Source organism: Artibeus jamaicensis, unplaced genomic scaffold, assembly GCF_021234435.1.
Source record: "Artibeus jamaicensis isolate MK-2021 breed Jamaican fruit bat unplaced genomic scaffold, CSHL_Jam_final scaffold_474, whole genome shotgun sequence".
Taxonomy (NCBI): Eukaryota; Metazoa; Chordata; class Mammalia; order Chiroptera; family Phyllostomidae; genus Artibeus; species Artibeus jamaicensis.
Window position 1 is genome coordinate 15967523 of NW_026522046.1, and position 22255 is coordinate 15989777.

The 22255-nt window shown below is 42.0% G+C and overlaps 1 protein-coding gene across 8 annotated transcripts in view; it reads right to left on the reverse strand.

Moving 5' to 3' along the window:
- Positions 1 to 22255, reverse strand: part of FNDC3B (fibronectin type III domain containing 3B) — a 314158-nt gene that overhangs the window by 81708 nt on the left and 210195 nt on the right. For all 8 annotated transcript variants that reach the window (XM_037137468.2, XM_037137471.2, XM_037137467.2 and 5 more), the window contains exons 7-9: positions 13719 to 13777; positions 5441 to 5592; positions 2339 to 2398 (exon numbers count right to left, since the gene is read on the reverse strand). In XM_037137468.2, coding sequence (XP_036993363.2) covers positions 2339 to 2398; positions 5441 to 5592; positions 13719 to 13777 — 271 coding nt within the window. The remainder of the gene's footprint in view (positions 1 to 2338; positions 2399 to 5440; positions 5593 to 13718; positions 13778 to 22255) is intronic.

The following is a 22255-nucleotide window of genomic DNA, read 5'->3' on the forward strand; positions in this document are numbered from 1 at the left end:
TGAAAAGTGAAAGACTGTTTAAGGAAAGAGAATGAATAATCTATATAGACTGGACTAGGCAAGGCAAAATAATAAATTTAGATTACAGGCACTTTTCTTAGGAGATAATTTTTTTAAATACTAAAAGAGACCATGAACTTTCAATTTCTCTGGCAGGCAGAGAGCTAGCCAAAGAATAGTTGGTGGTGCCTCAGGCTGCACATGTATGGCATCACACATGTGTCATACATGTCCCAACTGCAGGGGTCCCCAATGTGTCACAAGAGAATCTGGATCCAAGGCCTCCAGACAATAACTGCCTCCTACTTCCATTCCCTTGTGAGGGAATCCATGAATTACTCCTTTTATCTGCCCAGAAGTTCAAGGTATTTGAAAGCCATGGCAGTTAAAAAAAAAATGATGAGTAATTGTCCAAGATTTAGCTTTAGTAAAAGTGGTTAAAAAAATGAAGGGAAACAACAGACAGGATGGTAAATAAAGGGCCAATGCTTTATGACATTTAAATTTGTTTAAAAAGATACTGTCAGCTCATGAATGAGCAGGAAATTAATAAAGTAAATCTTTAGTAAAGCAATAACAATAAACTGTTAAAAGATGGAGAAAAAAGGAAACATATGTTAACAATGACTAATGGGGAACATTTACATGGCTCTCTATACAGTGTTACATTTTCTGGTTCATTGTTAAACAGACTATTTGACAGAATGATTAAACTATTTCTATTATCATCCCAGCTTTACAAATTATACAAATCTTTTTGTTTGTACAGACTATGTGAAAAGTTCAATGTGTTTGGGCTAAAGCTAATTGACTCAAAACCCAAAAGTTTTGATTTAAACAGGAAGCAATGGTTGCAAGAGAATGCACCTAAACATTACAACAGCTAACCAGATGCACGCTTTATGGCTGAATGTAAAACACTTTGCTCTTTTATGCATTGCTTTAAATTTAGTTTTAAATACTTGTGCACCTAGTAAGATATTATAACCTGAGCATAGCCCTCCTTCCACACCTTTTTCACTGGGAAAATTGTGACATAAGGATTCTGTGGCAGACCAAAGTTAAATAAGGCAATTCATGGCAAAACCAGACTAGAACTCTAGCCTCCTGATAATTAATATGTTCTTCTTGCAAGGCGACCCTGTCTCTACCCCATCACAAAGGAACATGTGGTGTAAATTAACCTTTGGGAAGTATAATAAAGGATGTATGCTCAATGCTTGCAATTTTATTACATCATCTTTAATATACAGGTCTATAACTGAAGAAGAGAAACTGTTGTGCATCCTATGAGAACAAATTACAATTTCTGGTCAACTTAAAAATTAAGTAAAATAAAACTTTAATTAAAATGAATATACTTTAAATGTTATGGATCATATTCGGAAATCTGCATACTTGCGAAGAGATGTATGGATCTATCTACTTTAAATAATCAGATTAGCTCTGTACAAATCCAGGTAATACCTTCCACTTCACAGGCCTGTGGCTGGCTGAGTTTTCCACTAAGATGAACCAGCCCTGCCTTCCCAGGTAGTCCCAGTAGAGATTTCAGAAAAACCACAGGAAGGCGTTAGGCTACACAGCAGACCATGCAGGTTCACTGCTTTGCTAAGTCAGGTTAATTCTTGTTAAAGATAATCTGGTATCTGCTTTACTTTTCTTGTTTCAAATTGAAAGGTCTGAAGGTGTTCTTGCAACCTGGGAAGGGCTTTAGTCACATAGGGTGGACACATGGTTTATGTTTATGGTCTATAGCAAACACTGGTACACCCATTTATTTTACAGAAAGAAAATATGTATTAACCACACGGTCCAATAAATTATAGAAGACTATATAAAATAAGTTACTTAAAAAATAATTTTTTTAATTCTGTTCAATGCATCACCTACTTTTTGTTGCCAAAACCACTTCTGTGTATTCCCAACCACCATGCCCGAGTGCAGAACAGCAGTGCGCTGGAGAATGAACGGATAGACAAAGAGCCAAAGTATTGCAACTTAAAGGTAGGCAAGTGCCATTAACCATGAATTTTATTAAGAAATTATTTATTTATTTTGAAAGAGGCTAAGGGAGGAAGAAAGAGAGGGAAAGAAACCTCAACATGTGAGAGAGACATTGATTGGTTGGCACTCATGCACTCCCAACTGGGGACCTGGCCCACCCCCAGGCATGTGCCCTGACCAGGGATCGAACCAATGACCTTTTGATTTGCAGGACAGCGTCCAACACTCTAAGCCCCACCAGTCAGGGCAACCATAAACTTTTCAAAGGGGGTACATAATTGACTTTAGCAATCTGAATTCAATATGATTCAGCTCTAATATCCTAACTCACCTCACATGATAATCAGTTGCTGGTCTAAGATCTTTCAGGTTATATTCTAATTCTTCTCCACTGCAAAGAAAAATCATTCATTAGTCAATGATATTACTTTCAAAAGTAAAACAGGTTTCAGATCTGGGTCTCTGACAGAGAGACCCAGAAGCAAGAATTATTATGTCTGATTCTGCCATAAACTGAAATAAACTTTCCAATTTGGTGTTAACTATCTTTCCGATCTAGAAAAGTAGATGCCTTTTAGTTATGCCTTCCAGAACATGGTAAGTTAAACTTACCAATAGTTCCAAAAGGTCTTACCACTTCTTCAAAGTAAATGCATAACAATAAGTAAATAAATAAGCAAATTAATAGATAGACAAGTCAAGTGTAAACTTGAATAACTGTACTAGCTGTCAACCAAAGGTAGCTCCTGGACTGCCCTCGCAGGAACTGCAGCTACCTCCCCTTCTCAACTCTCCCAAAGAAATCTCAATCTGCTTCCCTCACATACCCATACCGATAAATAGCTCTACTACAAAATAAAACCATTAATATCATCAGAAGTTGCAATGGAACTTCAACTTAATCACAGGAAACAATATAAAATAAGGAATGTTCCATGAAAATGGAACGGTAAAGGTGTTCCTTTCATTCAAGGTGAGGAGGATGTGGAAGGGCATGACTTGCATCCTTTAAAAATGTCCGAAATGAAACAAGGAAATATTGTGGAAGTGTTCCAAATTAAAGAAGGCTCAAGAGACACGACAACTACATGCAGTGTCTGACCCTAGACAGGATCCTGCCCTGGCGTTGGAGAAAAGGCTGTAACAGACATCGTGCAGACTGACCGACAAAGTTAGAATAGGGATGACCAGTTGATAAAAGTACTGTATCAGTGTTAATTTGTGAAGCTGATAACTGCACTGTGGCTATTTAATAACAGGTGAATCTGGGTAAAGGGTATACACGTATTTCTTGATATATTTACTTTTTCCAAGTTTTGTAAATTTAAAATTACTTCAAATAAAAATAGTTGTTAATGTTGTAAACTGGAGGCCAATCTCAACACCTTGCCTGCAGCACTGTTGTTTGACCTGCACGGTGTTTTTGAAGTGTTTTTTTTTTTAACTTGCTGAATTAGTTTAACATTAGGAAAGTTTACATAACAACTCAGATTTTCAGTTTTTCTTGGGGGGAAAAAACCCAACCCCAACCCCAAGGAATCAGTGAGGCTTGGCCTGCATTTCCTTCTGGCCACAACCTATCTCGGGTGGGGATAGGGGTTCTCCTGTTCACCTAATTCCCGACCTTGGCTTTTCTCACTTATGTTACCTGCCTCGTCTTTCTGGGTACTTGAGTCTTGCCCCTGCCACCAGTGCCTATCTGGCATTAACAGAATCTATCTGTTTCTTGGAGAGGCTGTGGAAAATGCTGCTCTGTATTTCTTTAAGGTCTCCATCAGTTCTGACTTTTTAAAACAGAACCAAATGGTTGTGAGCCAGAGGAAGGAGTCCGGATTTAATTTGAAGTACAGTGGGGAATCACTGCAGTTTTGTCCACAGGGTGAGGATGCTGTCTGACTTCTATTTCTGCAGGGTGGAGGCTGGATTGTAGGAGAGCAGTAGAGGATGCTGGGAGACCCTGAGGAAATTCCTGTAGAAGTCCAAGGAAGAGCCAACAGGGCACTGTGGGCAACCAGAGGAGTTGACCGGCCACGGGACCTCCTTCCCTGTCTCCCCTGTTCTTTGTCCTGATGAAGACGTGCCTCTGGAGCGGGCTAAGAGTCAGCAACGGGGCCGGGGAGATACAGAGGCTGCAGCCCTGTATCTGATGCAGCAGCAGAACGGGAGAGAAAACCAGCAGGCGGTTTTCCGGGTGGCCATGTTGCCCTGGGCTCCAGTCACTCTTGGGGCCACTCACAGGGGTTGGGGGGGGGGGCTCAGCTCAGACAAGTAATGTATTTTTCGAACCATAAGGTGCACCTAGGTTTTACAGGGAAATAGGGAAAGAATTTTGAAGGAAAAAATGTGGTACAATATTTAATAACAAATAACATAATATTTCACCAATGTAAACAGAACTCAACAGCAGCATTAACAACCATCATTCCTCCCAAATTGGGGGCGGGGGGGGCGTGCGTCTTACAGTCCGAAAAATACGTAGTTAAAACAAGACCAACTCTGATTTCCTGTCCTGCAAATGTGCCCAGTCCCTACAATAACGAAGTAGAGAAGACTTGACCCTAAAAAACTGTATCACCTTTAGAACATGGCTATAAATCATCTGAATGGCTAATACCTGGGAATCCATAAAGCAGAAGATAATCCCTTATTCTGTGTGCTAAGCGTCTGGGCATGTAAGAAAGTCTTGCCATGAAACACTTAAAAGTAATTTTTACTACAGGTTAGAAAATATTAACGAAGATAAAAATTACAGTGAAATTCTTGTTTCATATAACCATGAAATGTATTGCAAATTAAAAACAAACAAACAAAAAAACTAGTGATAAGCCTGAGTATAAAAAGGGGTAATCATATGAGTGTATAATGTAGGTAAAAACTAAAAGTCATGGTCATCTTTTTCCCTGGTAGACATTAATAGAAAATTTTCATTAATTCTATATTGACAAACTAATGAAATGATGTATTTCACCAACACCAAATAGCTCTGTAATAGCCATTTCTGATTAATTACTCTAGACAAAATTAACCCTTGACATTCTAATCATCACTAATTTAAAAAAAATTGTTGTTTAAGTACAGTTTTCTACCCTTTACCCCCATCCCAGCCCACCCCCACAGCCCCCTTCTCCTCCCTCCAGTCTCCATCACTCCCCCATTGTTACTGTCCATGTGTCCTTTACACTAGTTCTTGCAAACCCTTCCCTCTTTCCCCCTGAAATTCCCTCCCTTCTCCCCTCTGGCCACTGTCACCCTGCTCTCAATTTCAGTGTCTTTGGTTATATTTTGCTTATTTGTTTTGTAATTATCACTAATTCTTAAAAGAACAATTTAGAGAAAAATTTGCATAGCCTTCCAATTTTGTTTTCTCTCTTCCTTAATGACTCCAGTTTCACTATTACGCTGCAGAGAAATACATGAGAATAATATACACCACCTGTAAATTATCTTGTATTTGCCATCGCGTCCCTTGTCGGACAAGGCGACCTCGTAACTGTAGGGGAAGGGAAGGCCGCTGTGGGGTCCGCACGAAAGTCCAACAGGGGGCGCCCAGGACAACACAACCGCTCTGGCCTGAATGTTAGAGACCTGAGGAAGAAAAACACAAACGCAACTGCTCAAATCCACTTCACATAAATCAAACTCTACTCCTTCCAGTGACATTTTTGGGATGACATTTTTGGGTGGCATGAGACTCGCTCAGATTTAATTTCAGGTGACAATTCCACTTTAATGACAGTACACACAAGTACCCTACATGGTACTGTGCTCTCTTATCAAGTCCTGGTGTCCCCAACACTGCGCCTGCAACATCTGTCCTCGTAACACAAACCTTCACCCAGTCCTTTGTAATTCCTACCCCATGCTCTAGAAAATAAAATAACCTGTGTGTTTGGTAATTTGTTAAAGGTGAAAATCTGAACGTAACGTTTCAACGATCAAGATTCCTATCACATTATGTGGAAGAAGCCATATCCAAAGGTACCTTCCAGTGACCTCCAAAGCCTTGGGTGGTGCAGAATTATCCTGCAAAGCTAATACAGCAAGTAATCACTTACCACTGTCAACTGGTTCTGCAACTTTAAGTGAAAAGACGCTGAACAAAACCTCACAAAACCAACTCTACCATAGGCTGATTGATATAAAGAAGAATTAAGTTGCCGTGGCATTTCATCAACATTATAAAGGAATGATGTTGAATTGAGCAAAGTGAGGTGACTTGAGGACCCACTCACAATATGTTACAAATGAAGCTCCTTTTAAGTCCTGTGGGCTCCCTGGATACCAAGACCCAGGACGACAGGGTACAAACGCGTGTGGAGGTGGACAATTCACCTCTCCAAGCTCTGCTTCCTTCTTTTTGGTTTAACTTTCACTCGAAATGTCATTTGAACACAGCACTCTTAGGCTCAAAGTACCCCACCTTCCTTCCCTTACTAACGACGTCCCTGGGCCATGTTCTGTACCATCAGCCAGCCATCTTCAGGGGACTCCCCGCCAGCTGCCCACAGCTGTGACCTGCTCACTTCCAGACCCTGCACTGGGTTCTTTCCCTTCCATCCCAAGTCCTTGCCTGGCACACCTCCTGATAAACACTATTTACTCTCAAAATGTTTCTGGAGAAACCCAACCTAATGCATGGTCTAATTCTATAAAATAACTCTATGAACAGAATTTTAATGCTTTAATTTTATAGAGGTTATTTTGTTGCTCTCTGGATAAGGTTAAAAACCAACTAAGAGTTAATATAGACACCAAAGCTTCATGTTCATACTTTATAGCTGTAGATGGAGATACGTAAACTGCTAGGTCTCCATCTTTCTGTCTTCCACATCTGCCACTATCTGATCTATATAGAGTGTTAAGCCCTGGCCGGTGTAGCTCAGTGGACTGAGCGCAGGTCTGTGAACCACACGATTGCCATTTGATGCCCAGTCAGGGTACATGCCTGGGTTGCAAGCCAGTCCCCAACAGGGGACTCATGAGAGGCAACCATACATTTATATTTCTCTCTTTCTCTCCTTCCCTTCCTCTCTATAGATAAATAAATATGAAAAAAACCGTTAAAAACAACAACAAAAAAGAGTGTTAAGATGTAATATAAAATTATTTAAAAGTATGAAGAGAAAATATGAAAACTGAGTCTCCCTTTCAGTCTGTTATTCATTCCATTTTTAGCAGATTGTTCCAATAGCATTTCTGGTCTGCACAGATATAGTCATGACATAATTAACCAATTACCTAATCAAACTTCTACTCATGCTTTAAGAGCCTGCCTGGCCTCACTATCCCCAAAGAGCCTTTCCTGAAGGATCTCACCCATCACCATCCCTCTTGTCCACAGAACCTGGTTGATATCTCTACTATTGCTGACCATGCTGATGGTAAATTTCTACCTTCCCCACTGCACCGTGGGGCACCCTAAAGACAGGGCCCAAGTCACATTCAATTGTGAGTAGTGGTTGCTTAGTAAATGCTTGTTGTAAAATAAAAAATAAAAATCAAAGGGAGTAAGACAGTCTGAGTTTAGGCGACAGTGAATGGTAGGCTAGCATTACACATCTCTCTAAAAAATCTGATGACACTGTTACAATCAATCCAGCCTTCTTTTTTAAAAAATATCTTCACCCAAGGATACATTTACTGATTTTTGAGAGAAAGGGAGGGGGAGGGGGAGAGGGAGAAAAGGAGAGAGAATGAGAGGAAGAGAGAGAGAGAAGCATCAGTTGCCTCTCACTCCCTGACTAGGTCATGGAACCCGCAACCTAGGTATGTGCCCGGACCATAGGTCAGACCCATGACCTTCAGGTGTGTGGGACGATGCTCCACCCAACTGAGCCACCCGGCCAAGACAGACCCAAGCCTTCCTGCTTCGGCTCTAGACAAGCAGCACGCCTCCTGCTGCGCCCCTCCTCTGCCACGCGGTGTGACATGCCTTCAGGATGCCATCCCTTTGTAAACCCTGGGACTTAGCTTTTGACTTTCTTGCTTTCTTGGCTTTAGCAAGCTTCTTTTACACGCAGTTCAAATACTGCTTTTGTTTATTCTTTAAATCCTCATACCTCACCCTGGGAGGGGCTGTGGGCACACAGGTGACTAAGATACAAGCTCTACCTCAAGAAGCACCAACCTGGTGGAGAGAAACAGATGCGTGGGGGGCCTTGTAGCAGACACATGGAGCAGAGGGACCCAAGGCGTCTTGTGACTGACTCAGGAAAGGTTGCTGTGCCGCCCTGCCTGGCCTTCTGCTCAGAACTGAGCACTATTTTCTTTGCGCTTGGGCTGCATTTTGCTGCTGCCTGTATTTGGCACCTTCTGCACTGCACTGGGCTTTGCGTGGTCATTTGTGCATTGTTCCCTGACTCCATTTCAAGTCAGCATTTCCGCCACGCACACCAGAGTATTTGCTGAATTCCTTCACGTACCACCAATGAGAAATCTTGAGCTCCTAAATACTACATTTGATTTTTAACTTACAAAGAGATATTTTGCTATGAAAAGTTCAGTTTATAATATAAAAGGTGGCTGACTGGGTACTGGGAAACCCTTCACTGAGGTGATAGATGGCTGCTCTGCATAATTCCAAAAGCACCGTGGGTAGTGACTTTGATTCCATGAATGGTGGTGTGAAATAACATCATGTTTCAAAACAGCTCAGTCAAAAGCAAGCACTTTAGATGCTGAACAAGGATTCATCAGTTCACAACCTTTTAGCCTATCTTTTCCATCAGCTATGAAGAATTTACTCTTTTCCTTTTGAACATGGTTAAATTATCACTTAACCAAACAGTGATACACAACACTTGGAGCATCAGCTAAAATAATGCCTACCTTCTCCCTAGATTTGCCTTAAATAGGCGAGCTGACCCCTGTGTAACACAGAGAACATGGAGAACGCAGATCTCTGGGCACACGCAGTCTCCTGACAGACAGCCTATCAGAAATGCACTCTGAGAACCAGGCATCGCTTTCAAAGGACAGAGGCTTCTGGGAATTTTTCCCTTGAGCTAAGCAACCAGCCTGCCACCTAGATTACTGCCACGACTATGGGTCCAAACCCCTCCTGTGCGCCTTCGTTGCCTCCTTTTCACTGATTCCTGGGCCTCAGGTTTCCTTTCTTTAGGCGGTGGAAGTGGAGAGAAAGAAGGCTTTGTCTCTGTTAGAACTTGGAATTCACTCCCATTTCAAGGCTGATGCCAGCAAATTACATGGTGCCTTTCAAGAGAATGCCCTGTAAAAGGGAATCCTCAGCATTAGATGTGCATTTCCTCCAAGTGTGCAGGGAGGTGATAACCTCAATAAGAGATTCAGAACTCTAGCAAATCCGCCTGGGTTCAGGCCTCTTTCTGAGCAACTGCATGCTCACACAGGCTTCCCTCTCTGGGGTGGGACTTTCTCACCAGCAGTGGCTGCCGAGATGAACTGGGGCACGGCTAATCTGATCATCACAGTGACTGTCATGGCTGTTACCCAAAAATAGAAGCTCTGAGACCACGAAACTAAATGACTTTCTGATGTTTAATTATTCTGCCATAAATAGAAGTGGATCTCCTTTGTAATGGTGATTAAAGTGGTGATTTCTAATTACAGAATTACTGGACGAGACCCAATCTGACATTTGTCTCGGCCGTAGTGATGTAACGGTCTGCTGTGTGGGTCACTAGTGTTAAGTCTGCACAGAAACTATTTAAATTACACTACTTTAAAGTATCTTGAAGGACTCCAGATCTACCATCTACTTCTAAATGACTACACACTGATTGGAAATCATTTTTGTCTGTGTATTTATTAAATGGAGATTCCCACTTGAGAACAGTTGTTGGTTAAAAGCATCTCTATGTGCACGTTCAGAATGACGGGACTGCATTATTTTGTAGCTATTTGATATATAATCCTTAGCTCCCTTCCCCTCCTGTTCATCCCAGGCGATATGAGATGCAAATGTTATTATTTGGATCAAAAACACCATTTACTCTCATGAAGTTAATAAATTTGTTGCTGTCATGTTTAAAAATATTTCTATGTATGTTAGTTAGTAGCTTCTAAATTTGGTCTGGTCTTTGGATTTAACTGTGTGGGTGGTCTGCTGACCCAATTAGTAAGGATGTTAAGGAAATATGACCTCAGATATCATAAAAATACTGGCTTCACTTCAAAAGCACCATCATGAAAAATAGTAACACAAAGGAAAATTTAAAAGGAGGAGGTCACAGAGTCCATCATTCAAAGGAATGAAGGATATTCAAATATAGGGTTTTCACAATCATATGTTTCTGTAAATCCTTAAATGCTAAAACCCTAAAATCTGTTTCCAGACACGCTGCTGTTTATCTTTCAAGGAATCGCTTCTTGGAAGGACAGTTGTTCCTCTTAGTTGTTTCCTCACTTCTGGAGCCAACGAATCAATTTTTTCTATTAGCTAAACGTTAGCAGATGGAAACAATGCAGAAAACCCGTTTTCAGGTGACATTTATTTACATCCTAAAAATGCACAGCCCTGCAGTACGCGGAGGCTGTCCCACCACACTGGGCTGGAGGTGGCTGGTACCGACACAGGCTAACTCCTCCCACACCACTGGGAATGGTATTAAGCTTGGTCCTCGTGCAGCGGTGGCTGTGGGTACAGGTCCCCAAGGCACCTCGCTGATCGTCTCAGGACAAACACCTGTGATATTTGTATCTTGTTTTACTCCATGACTAAATATTTGGATCTTTATAGTACCTGGGTTTCTGAAAAGTAAATAACTTGCTTCATTCAGAATCCCCCAAATTCTAAAAGGATGACTGGAATCCACAAGTCCTCAATACTGTTTGACACATTAAACAAATCATCTGCAAGATCTCAAAGAAAAATATATGCATTTTATCTAGTGGTGTTTCCAGATGTGGCTGAAAGGAAAAAAGGAAGAACACCCCTGCTTCGTACAGTTGAGGCCAACTTTCTGCAGCTCCCTTCTCTCTCTGCAAGGTGGCCAGACACCCCTCCTTCGCATTTCCAAGTGTAACAGGGACTTTCATTTTTGCCTAATGATATGTTATAAACTATAAAGAATACTCCATACTCCATTCCAAGTACTCTGTAAATAGTATATAATTTGCTTCTCCGTCCCATGTGGTATTTATTATCCTGCCTTTCAAAGATGAGCAAACCTAGACTTGGGGAGGTTATACAACTTGCTCAAGGTCACAAAGACAATTAATGACCATGCCGGACCCCACCCAGAGAACCAGATTGTGAAGCAGGGGCCCTTGTCCTCCCCCTGCTGCCTCGTGCTTTGGCGCCAGGCTGTCCCCACCTCCACCAGACTGGCTCGGCCTCACCTAATGCCGGCCAGTCCTCAGACATTTTTCTCACCTGCCAGAGCCCAGCTACAGCCACTGCAGTCTGCCACACGTTTGCCCCACAAATGTTTGTTAAGGGTTCACGATGTGCCAAGGACAGTGCTAGGCGTGAGGAGCACAAAGACAAGACACAACCATGCCCTGGCCGGTGTGGCTCAGTTGGTTGGAGAGTCATCCCGTAGACCGAATGGATACAGGTTCGATTCCAGGTTGGGGCACCTGCCTAGGTTGTGGGTTCGTTCTCTGGTTGGAGTGCGAGAGGCCACCAGTCAACATTTCTCTCTCACATCTGTGTTTCTCTCCCCCCTTCTTTCCCTCTGTCTCTTATAAGCAATGAGCATGTTCTCGGGTGAAGGTAGAAAGAAATCATAAACGAGAACTTTGGAAAGAGAAAGGTAAAGAGAGGGAGGGAGAGGAAGGGAGGGAAAGGAAGGGAGGGAGAAAAGCTGTGTAGATAGATAACTGGTCTGGGAAAAGGAATAGACTGTCACCAGTCTGGTGTATATGGGGCCCAGGCGACGGTGTGGGCAGAATAATGACTCCCACCCCCAACCCCACGCACTCAAACATGTCCACTGTAATCCCTGGAATGTTTGAACATACTACCCTGCAAGGTAAATGGGAGTTTGGAGATGTCATTAAATTAAGGATCCTGTGAAGCAGAGACTTATAAGCTGGGTTATCTTGCGGGGCCTGACTTTGTAAGTGAAAGAGGGAGGCAGGAGAGTTGGAGTCAGAGGAGACATGAGGATGACAGAGGCCACGAGCCAAAGAACATAGACGGTTTCTAGAAGGTGACAAAGGCAAGGAATCTGGCTAACTCCCAGAGTCTCCAGTAAGGAGTGTAATCCCGTGGACACACTGATTTCGATTCTGCCTACGATTCTTCCTACGATTCTGCCCTCAAGCCTTTCCAGTCTCACTCTGTACTCCAGCCCCCACCCACCCCTAAAGCTACCACCCACTCCTATGACAGGATCCTCTCCATGCATGTGATCTCCCCGTCCGTATCTTGCTCCCCCCCCCGCACCGTGCTGACCTACCAGACACTTACAACTGTCCACTGTGTTTACCCTTCTGGGTGCTCTGCTGGTAAAACAAGTTCACGTGGCTAAGAATGGCACCGAAGATATGAAAGGGACACAGGCATGAGCCTACTCTAGGGAACTCACGGCTTACAGGGGAAGATACGGAAACAAGTGGAGTATCATGTATTCAACACACGCAGAGCACAGTGCTGGCGGAGTGCCTCACCAATGGGCGGGCACAGCAATCAGGGGGCACATTAGAGGAAGCGGCTTCCCAAAGGAGGCATCTGAGCCCAAAAGCCCGGTTATCATGACACCGTATTGATTACTCCCTAGAATGGCTCTAGTATCCACGCTCCCCTTGCCACAACTGAGGCCACGACCCAATCCAGACTGCTGCAGCCCCTCACCGGCACTGCGGTAACGGGCTCCTGACGCGTCTCCCTGGGTCCATCCCCCCTCACTCTGAGTGTCCTCGAAGTGCAGCCCTGATGACATAACTTCTTTGCTCAACAACTTGAAATGACAACCTGCTCCTTCGCAGAGTAAGTGCAGACTCCCCCACCCAACAGCAACGCCCCACTCCTCTGTAAGTACCGCATTGTGCCCCTCCTCCAACACACCTCAGGACTTTCGGTTTAATCAAACCCAGCTATGTACCATACCCTGAGGCATGTTTGGACTCTTCTGTTAAAAAGCCTCAGTATTTCAAACCCAGAATCAAGGTTTTCCCACTCGGGGGGGGAAAACACTCCCAAGAACTTGGCTCTCTAATCTCAGATGAAAGGCTGAATCAACATTTTGAATTTTTCCCTTCAACTTCAGAGTACCTGGCAAAATCAAGCTCAAAACCTCCTAATATCACCACTCCGACCAGTTTTTTTCCCCTTGACATTACACTCAATGTTTTGGACTTGCTTTTTCCCAACTAATATTTAAGTATTTTTTTGAAATTTACCTGGAAAAGTACTTGGAATTACTGAGATTTTCAAAACTTATTACTGCATTTACACAGGTAAAAGAATATTACCAAAAGAAAACTGTTCTGCAGACCGCAGGGATCGGGGGTGGGAGGCGAGGGCGGCACTGCACCTCAGAGCTCATGCAGAACACCTAACTGCACGCGGACTATCTAAATACAGAGGACAGTTCAGTGGATCTCAACCAAACAGAAGACCTCTGTTCTGCGTTTTCATACTCCATTAATAGCAGCACTATTTCATAGTTTATGAATAATCTTTAATGGGAAGGGGCCCCTTTGCTTACCTACTATGTGGTAAAAGAAAAGCACAGTTGAAATACTTAGGAAAGTGTCATTTATGCTGAGACATCCAGAAGACATACCTGTGGTTTCTCTATTCCCGAAAGAATGTCTTGCACCCTCTTTACTTCCAACTCATACTCTGCATGGAAAAAGAGGGGGAGAGGAGAAAAACAGTCAATACCATTAGAAGGCAATAAGGTTGTCAAGCACCTTCCCCAAGGCCGATACCAAAGGTTATCATTCAGTCAGTGGCCTGTTACCATCAACTTTTGGTACGACGAACACGATAATAAAAATCAGGAATGGGGATTCTCCAGGGGAGGGATTTCACTGCGGTTGTGCTAACTAGCCACTATATTGGCTTACATACTCACAAAGTTGATGAGATTAACACTGAGTTCCACCTAATAATTCGACAGACAACAGAGAACAGAAGCCCTACGAAGGAAAAGGAAAAGGAGGAGGAGGAGGGTATCAGTACAGCTGGAAACTGAGTGGAAGGAAGAGGCGAGTCTGAAGAGACAGGTGCCGGTTCATGCAGGACTGTGAGTTCAGGCTCTTGAGTTCAATTTTTATTCTAAGTTGGATGGGCAGCCACTGGAGTGTTTAATAGAGGGGCCAACATGATCTTATTTTGAGTCTGAAAAGCTCTGTTTGGCCCTGGCAGGTGTAGCTCAGTGGACTGAGTGATGGCCCGAGAAACAAAACAAAACAAACAAACAAAAAGTTCTGTTTGGCTTCTGCACGACAAATGGACCTATGAGGGGAAGGGTGGGAGCACAGTGACCAGGCAGGACATGGCTGCACTGGTGCAGGTGAAGGATAGAGCTGGCCTGGGCTGCAGATGGTAGTGCAGACGGCGAGAACAGGACTGGTTTGGGAGGTGCAAGTGCTGAAGGACTGGACATGATGGGCAGGGGTGAGAGAATGAGAAGAAACCAGGGATCAAGAATAATCCCTAGATGTTGGCTTAATCAACTAGATCAGGGGTGTCAAATTCATTTTCACCAGGGGTCACATTAGCCTCGCAGTTGCCTTCCAAGGACCGAATGCAGTTGTAGGACTGTATAAATGTATCTACTCCTTAACTAGGGACAATGAGCTCGGTGCTGCCACCACGTAGAAACAAGGTGCCAGGTGAGATAAAACAAGGTGGAGGGCCGGATTCAGCCCTCGGGCCTTGTGTTTGCTACCTGTGAACTAGATGAATGATGGTATCTTTTAATAAGATAGGGAGATGAGCAAGAATTGTTAAAGAAATGAAAGGGGGGAATTGCTAGGAATAGGAAAGATGGGGTAGGAAGGTTGTATATAAAAAAGCTAAATGATAGAATTTAAACTTAAGAATCTGTTTTGCTAGAGGAACCTTCTGACTTTCAAAACCTGCTTGATGGAACCTAATTTTGAGCTTATAGATTTACTTAACTGTTAAACCTAGTTCATGAGCTAAATGTTAAGCTATGTGATTATGAAGATATATGTCCTTGCCTTCAAGATATTTCAAATCTAGTGGGGGCTATGGTGGGGGCTAAGAGAGACAGAAAATAGACAACGTGATCGGTGCTATGGTGAATAAAACCTAAAAGAAGAGATTCTATAAGCTTCCTAGGGACCACCATCTAGCTGAGCTCTACGGACAAGCAGGCATGTGGAGGTAATGGGGAAAATGAACTAGGAAGTCAAAGGTCAGTAAGCTCAGCTCTTCAGAGGACTGTTCATTCTCATCATTCATGTCTAATTCCAATGTCACCTTTGCAAAGAATGTCCACTCAACTCCCAGCCCCCACCCCACCACTGTGGTCATTCTCATATCCTACTTATAGTCTTCCTACCAGTTATCAGAACCTGAAATTTAATCATCTTATTTATATGCTCTCTTGTTTATGACTTGTCTTTCCCTACCAAAATATAAGCTTCTGGAAGGTAGAGATTCTATAAGGCCAGAGCAGACAAAATTTTTTCTGTAAATGACCAGAGTAAATATTTTAACTAATTAAATTTTCATTAAAGTATCATTGACATACTCTATTAGTTTCAGGGGTACAACATAAAGATCAAATATTTATACACCTTACAAGTCATCACCACAATAACTCCGATAACCCTCTCTGTCACTGTTCAAAGTTACTATGATAATATTGACAGCATTCCTGTACTATACGTTACAGTTCCATGACGTATTTACTTTATAACTCAAAATTTATACCTCTCAATCCTTCTCTCCTTTTATGCTCAGATAGTAAATTTTTTAATCTTTCTGGGCCACATACAGGCCTGCCACATCCTTCTTGGTTCCTACGGCCATTTAAAAACTCCTGGTTTGAGAAGCACATAGGAACAGGCCACGGGGAACCTGCAGCTTGCTGACGCTGGTGCAGGACACGCTCCCCATTCAGCCCGAGCACCCAGCACAGTTCCTACACGATCAGTGGGTATTTGTGGACTAAGTCACTTAACCAGGCCTACATAAAAAGTAAGAATGTATAGTTGGCACCAATCTGAACTATGAAGAGATCAGTTCTTCATCTTTTCCCCATTGTATTCTATTTAGTAGAACATGCTTACCTTGATTTTGTTGAGAAAAAGAAATGAGGTAGTAGAAATATATATATTTTTAAATTATAACTAATAGAAAATTCACTCCCAAAGACCAAATGTCACAAGCTCATTTCTACTCAAGTATTTATGTTGAGATGTAGATAATAATGGATCATACCCAAAAGTGAAAAGGGTATTTTCTCCTGTTCTGGAAGCTCCTACTGAGTAAACCATAAATACTGAGCGCCTTGAAGTTAAGTGTCAGTAAAAATAACTGGACACAAACCATCAGCACGGTTGCAATAAAACAACTGGTTCAGTTTGTTAAAGACAAAACTTTCTCAGTCATCGATTATTCCAGAAAGACCCTATGATTTCAAGCGCACATGTAGCTGGATACCTCCCAATGCTGACTGAAGGAGGCCACTGTTTCCTCCTGTCAAGACGGACACATTGAAAGGGTCTTAGAGGCCAGGCCCCAGCCTTGATTAAGCCTAGAACAGAGATGATTGCCTATTCAACACAGACGGGAAGGATTAAAGAGCTTGCAAAGGAAGAATCTAGGGACTATGTACTAGATTTAAGACATGAAAGAAAGGAGAAAAAGAAAAATCAGAGACCCTTCCCCCAGCCAGCTTTCAAACACTGATGGCAAAAGAAATACTTGCGCTTTTGCAGAAAAGGAAAAATGGGAAAGAAGGTTTGATTAGAAAAAAAAAAAGAAATCTGTATAAAGCAGAAAGAATAGGTTTCAGATAAGAGCCAGTAACACTAGTGAAAGGTCCTCAGATAAAAACTACTTCCAGAGAGGGGTCACAACCTTCCCTGTTTGTCCTACCGTAATAACGAGAGCTGACAGTTCCGAGCACCTACTCACGTGCCTGTCAATGCACCATTATCCCACTCATTTTGACAACATCCCTTGCAAGATGAACATTCTCTGCTCCATTTTATAGCAGCAGGCAGGTCGGAAGTCTACCTTGCACATCCCAGTTTTCATCTCTGGTACAGAGTACAACACCTGCAGGTGCCTTTGCTGACTGGGGAATGAGGAAGAGGGGCAAACAAGGAAACAGGCTCCAAAAGCAGATGTATTTTCCCCAGAACCACAAGTCTAGTACATGGCCCCAAAGCAAAAGAAACCTTTGATTGCATCATGACAAATTAGGGGAGACGTGGGAGTCACAAGGCAGAGTGTGGAGAAGGAGGATCACAGGTTTGAGACCAGTGGGATGTTTGATGGGGAGAATGGGAGAAAGAGAAGGCAGCAGCAGAGACCCTGTAAGTCCCAGGAGACAGGCAGTGTGCTGCTGGTACTTTTTAAATTGTGAAGAAGCTATTAAATCAACAAAACAAAGGCCTTTGGAGCTGGTGAGAAGGTATGAGAGAAAAGGAAGAATTAAAAAACCTGGGCCATGAATGGAGACAAATAAAGGATTCTGAGATGATCAAAAGGAAAAAGGAAAGGGCGTGGGGAGGAAAGGTAGTGCCAGGACAATCACTACCCTATTATCTCAGCAGAAACACGGCATCAAAGCCAGACTGGAACTATTCTTTCCTTCAAGGCTCTAAACTGTGAAAGTGGAGAGAAAAGAGAAAAATGCATCCCCACCAAATTTATTTAATGCTTTTCCATTTGTGCTGCCACAGACAAAGAGATAAAAAGTAAGTAAATGCCAGGCACACAATTTGCACAGACGAGAGTGAAAATAAAATGTTTAACTGAGCTAAAGTGACAGTTAGCACATATAAAATAAACTCTTGCACATAAAAGCTAACACTCTGGTATGAAAATGCCAAAATTCACAACTCTGCTGCCCAAATAACTGAGTTAACGCAGACCTCACCCTAGCTTTCCCTACACAAGAATTAGCTGTGCCCTGGAGTAGCCTTTGAATTATTATCACCCTTTTTATAAAACTTTTGGAGCACGACTGTCCAGAGTATACTTCAGAATATGTTTCTGCTTGCTTGCATGCTTGCTTTTTCTTTCTGCTCCTGTCTCTCCAAAACATGCACACCACATTGTGAGCAAGAAGAAAAATAATAATCCCTTCACAAAAACCGAGCCAAAACAAAAGAATAGTTCTGATCATCCGCCTTTTGGATAGCTCTTATATCAAATTAAAAAGAAAACCATGCTGGTTCTTGTTTTCCCTCCCCCTAAGAGACCGGTGTGTGGCAAATGAACAAGAGATTGTCCTAGAAGAGGCAGAAATGCAAGGTTCAGATGCAAGGTTCTCTTCCTGCCTCCTTCCCTCTGGTTGGCAGTAAGTATGTTAATCAATCCAGAGGCAAGTCTTGCAGGCCAACTTTGTCTTTCTTTCTCCTGGCATGGAAGCTGCCACGAGGTTTAAACAGACTAAAACCATTTTCCACCCGCTTCAGTTATGTTTGTGACCCCAGCTGAAGTGGACAGCCAGGACGGCCCACCTTTTATATCGCTGCCTTCTTCACGTCTGAAAGGCTTGTCCTTGCAGTGAAGGTGGTGAAGGACTACAGGGGGTTCTCAGGACAGAGCTCCAAACAGAGAGGGGGCATTTTGTTGTTCAGGTGTAAACACATTTGGGGAGACCTAATTTCTTGAAAAGGCAGTAAGATGGGAGCCTCTCATTTAAACATGCCCCACTGAGAACCACCTATTTGGAAATCCTATAAAAGGGGAAAGAGGGAATTCAGCTCAGTGACTTATGCCTTTCTTCCCCCTAAAAGCAAATCTTCTAAGAAATAAAACATTTTTAGCAAAGGAAAAGTTAAAAAAAATACACAAGCCAGGAAAATACATTTAAAAAGAAAAAACCCACACATAGAGGGAGTATGTGTCGTGTGAAATTTAAACTTTCCACAAATAATGGTTTTTATGTTTGCTCTAAAAAGAACCTGAAGTTCAGACTGTTAGAATAACTGTAAGGCCTAAACTAATTAAAATATTCCCTTTTATAAACACAATTTACTTCTTTGGTTTGTTTCACATTTTTTCCTTCTTAGAAAAGAAATCCAGCCAGACACTTGGCTGCTATAGAACATATTTAGGGTTGTAACAGCCCCTTCATACCAGTGGAATGACATCGGCATTATTTCTCTGTAACCTTCTGTCTAGCGTTCATCCACAGGGCTCATTCACACAGTGCCTTGGTATAACATAATATGCTTCCTCAGATTTGCCAAGGAGCTGACTTAGCTAATCTTTTTAACAAATTATGTGTAATAAACTAGGGGCGTGGAAAAATATGCAGCTTCTGGTCATGCCCATTTTGGGGATAAGAGGTTTAAAACCAATAGCAAATAATATAAAAACTAAATGAACATAAATAAATACTTCTAGATTTAAAAAAATGATTCAATAATAAGCTGGCTATCCAGTTAATGCCTACAAATCCTTAAGGGAATGAATGGGGATGAAGAAAGATAGGTTAAAGGTGCTAACTGAATTGCTTTTCCAATCAGAAAAATAAATCAGCTATCTTCATTTATGAATATTACTTATGCTTGGGAAAAATGGAATATGAACGTAGGAATTCTGACCAAAGAACCTTCATTTAGTGATCATGATCCACATTTAATGGTGTTAATGTATTAAAAATGTATAAAATCACAGGGAATAAATTTGCAAAATAGATTCCCAAAGACACCTATTGCAGAAATATCTTCAGATGTCAATCACCTGATGCTAAAAATGCAAGAGCAAACATCTCTAGCCATTTAGCTAGTTAAGTGGTTACTCTGTTTGAAATTCTGAAAGATAGCCAAGGAAATACCACACTCTCAACACTAAAAAAAACGCAAACACAGCAGGCAGGTGAGCCTATGTTGTGGGAAGCTGCTGTCCAGTCTAAGAAAATATTTTCAAGCATAACCTGAGTTCCAAACAGATTCTGGAGCCTTAAAGAAAAAAGAAATGAATTCCTTTTGCAGATGGAGTGTGTGACTGGACAGGAAGGATGGCTAGAAAATGTAAATGGGATAAGGGAGGCTGATTTCCTCTGAGCTTTTGTTGCTATTTCTGGAATTCAGTAGAAAGAATGCTTTTCTTTCCTGGCCTAAATCTGAGCAAAGTCCTGCTGGTAAAGTTCACATTAACCTACCTGTAGGCAAAATGGGTCTCTACAGACAAAAGCTGTGTATCACATTAGGTAATAAAAGGGAAAAAGAGCAGAGCCAGGTCTGGGTCCTTAATGAAAAGAGAAAGCACCAGATGTGATAGATACCCTTGTTGACTCCCAGGTCAACTGGAAGTTTATCTCTTAGCCACCTTCTGGGATGTCAGGTCAATTGGGTTCTACCTGAAATACTAGGCGACTCTATATTCATTTCTTTCAAAAGCTCTAAAAACAATTCTAGTGTTTACCTCACAAGGCAAAAATTATATATATGAATGGAACTGGACAAAAGCAACTAGTATTTTTAAGGACATCAAATTAAACAGGGATGAAAACTCCACAAACATGGGTGAAGGATTAGGCAGATATGGTTGCCTGGCCAGGGCCCCTTAGCACCAGTCCTTCCCTTCCTTCTGCGTGTCTGAACCACGGCACTAGCGGGCTGAGCCCGAACCTGTGCCAGATATAGCTCTTTTATTTTGGGGGAAGGCTCAACTCCATGATTATCCAGCAAAAGCTGGACCCTCCCTGGGTGTGTAACAGGAAGGCGATCACTTAAACACAGGATAGAACAACTTACAAAGGTAATTAAAGTTTATACAGTACTTTCTGCACTGGCATCTATAAACATTTCCACAAAATGTTTTTTCATTAAGTCTTGGTGTGTTGCACGAAAACTTTTCAAGTAGCATATTTAATACTTTCACAAGGCTGTGTCAACTGACAGGCAGGATCCAGGGAGCACAATTTTGTAACATGTAAAATCTGAAAGAGAATTTTAATACTTACACTATTGATACAGCAACTTTCAAAGAGTTTTTTACACTCACATTTTCTTAACTGATGTTTCATATGACTAAACTATATGCATTTGCAGATGATGACAGGCAGTAAATCTATGGTGAGAGAATCCAGTGAAGTTCATCAGCTAATCACGGGATCAAATCCAGAGCTAACGTCAAGGGCTACGGCTCCAAAGAACTCGTCAGCATTATGGCATATGGGAAAGCCATTATTACTATCCACGATCCAATCTACCTCACCCAGGAAATCAGCAAAGGTTACCTATGTAGGCACACACTCAAATGAATATAGCCACCAGGTAGGTAGTGTCAATGAGTAAAAGGAGGTGGACATATCAGGCAAAAGGGAAGGACTGTAGAAAATGGAAAAAACCTCCCCCTGTCTAAAGGGGACAGCTGCTAAGTATTCAATCATTTATTGCCAGAAAGGATCACGGGTCTAAGGTTGACAGATATTGCTATTTTTCCAGAGAATTTGGAAATGAAAAGTTTATCAAGAAATTACCTGACTTGTAATTATTCTTTTATCTACAGAAAAGTGAAGGAGTACTATGAACACCCATATGCCCTTCACCAGACTGACCAACTGTCAGCACTTCACTGTAATACTTGCATGCTTACATTCCATCTGCACATATACAGACATATCCAAAAGGAAGTTGTTGATCTTATGACACTTCACTCCCAAAACTTCAGCATGTCTTTCCTAAGAACAAGGACCTTCTCGTACATAGTCACAATCACTTCACAACCAAGAGATCTGACGCTGACAGAATGGAATCTAATCTATAGTCCTTCTTCAAATTCCCCCAACTGTTCTAATAACGTTTTTAATGTTCCCACTGCCCCCAATCCAAGGCCCAATTAAGGAATACATGTTGCATTAGTTATCTAGATTAATCTCGTTCAATCTAGAACAGAAATCCCTTGTATGTAATCACCTTCCTCAGGCTGATATTTTTGAAGCATCTAGACCACTTTTCTTATAGCATATACCACTATCTGGATTGTGTGACCTATTTCCTCATAATTAAATTCAGGCAAAAATTTTTCAACAAGAATTCTCTGTAGCACTTTGATGCAATCACTTGGTTACAGTGTTGCTTAGCATATTTCTCTGTCCTCAAAGCATCTCCTTCCTCTTTCACCTGATGCTTATGGTAAACGCTAATGGTC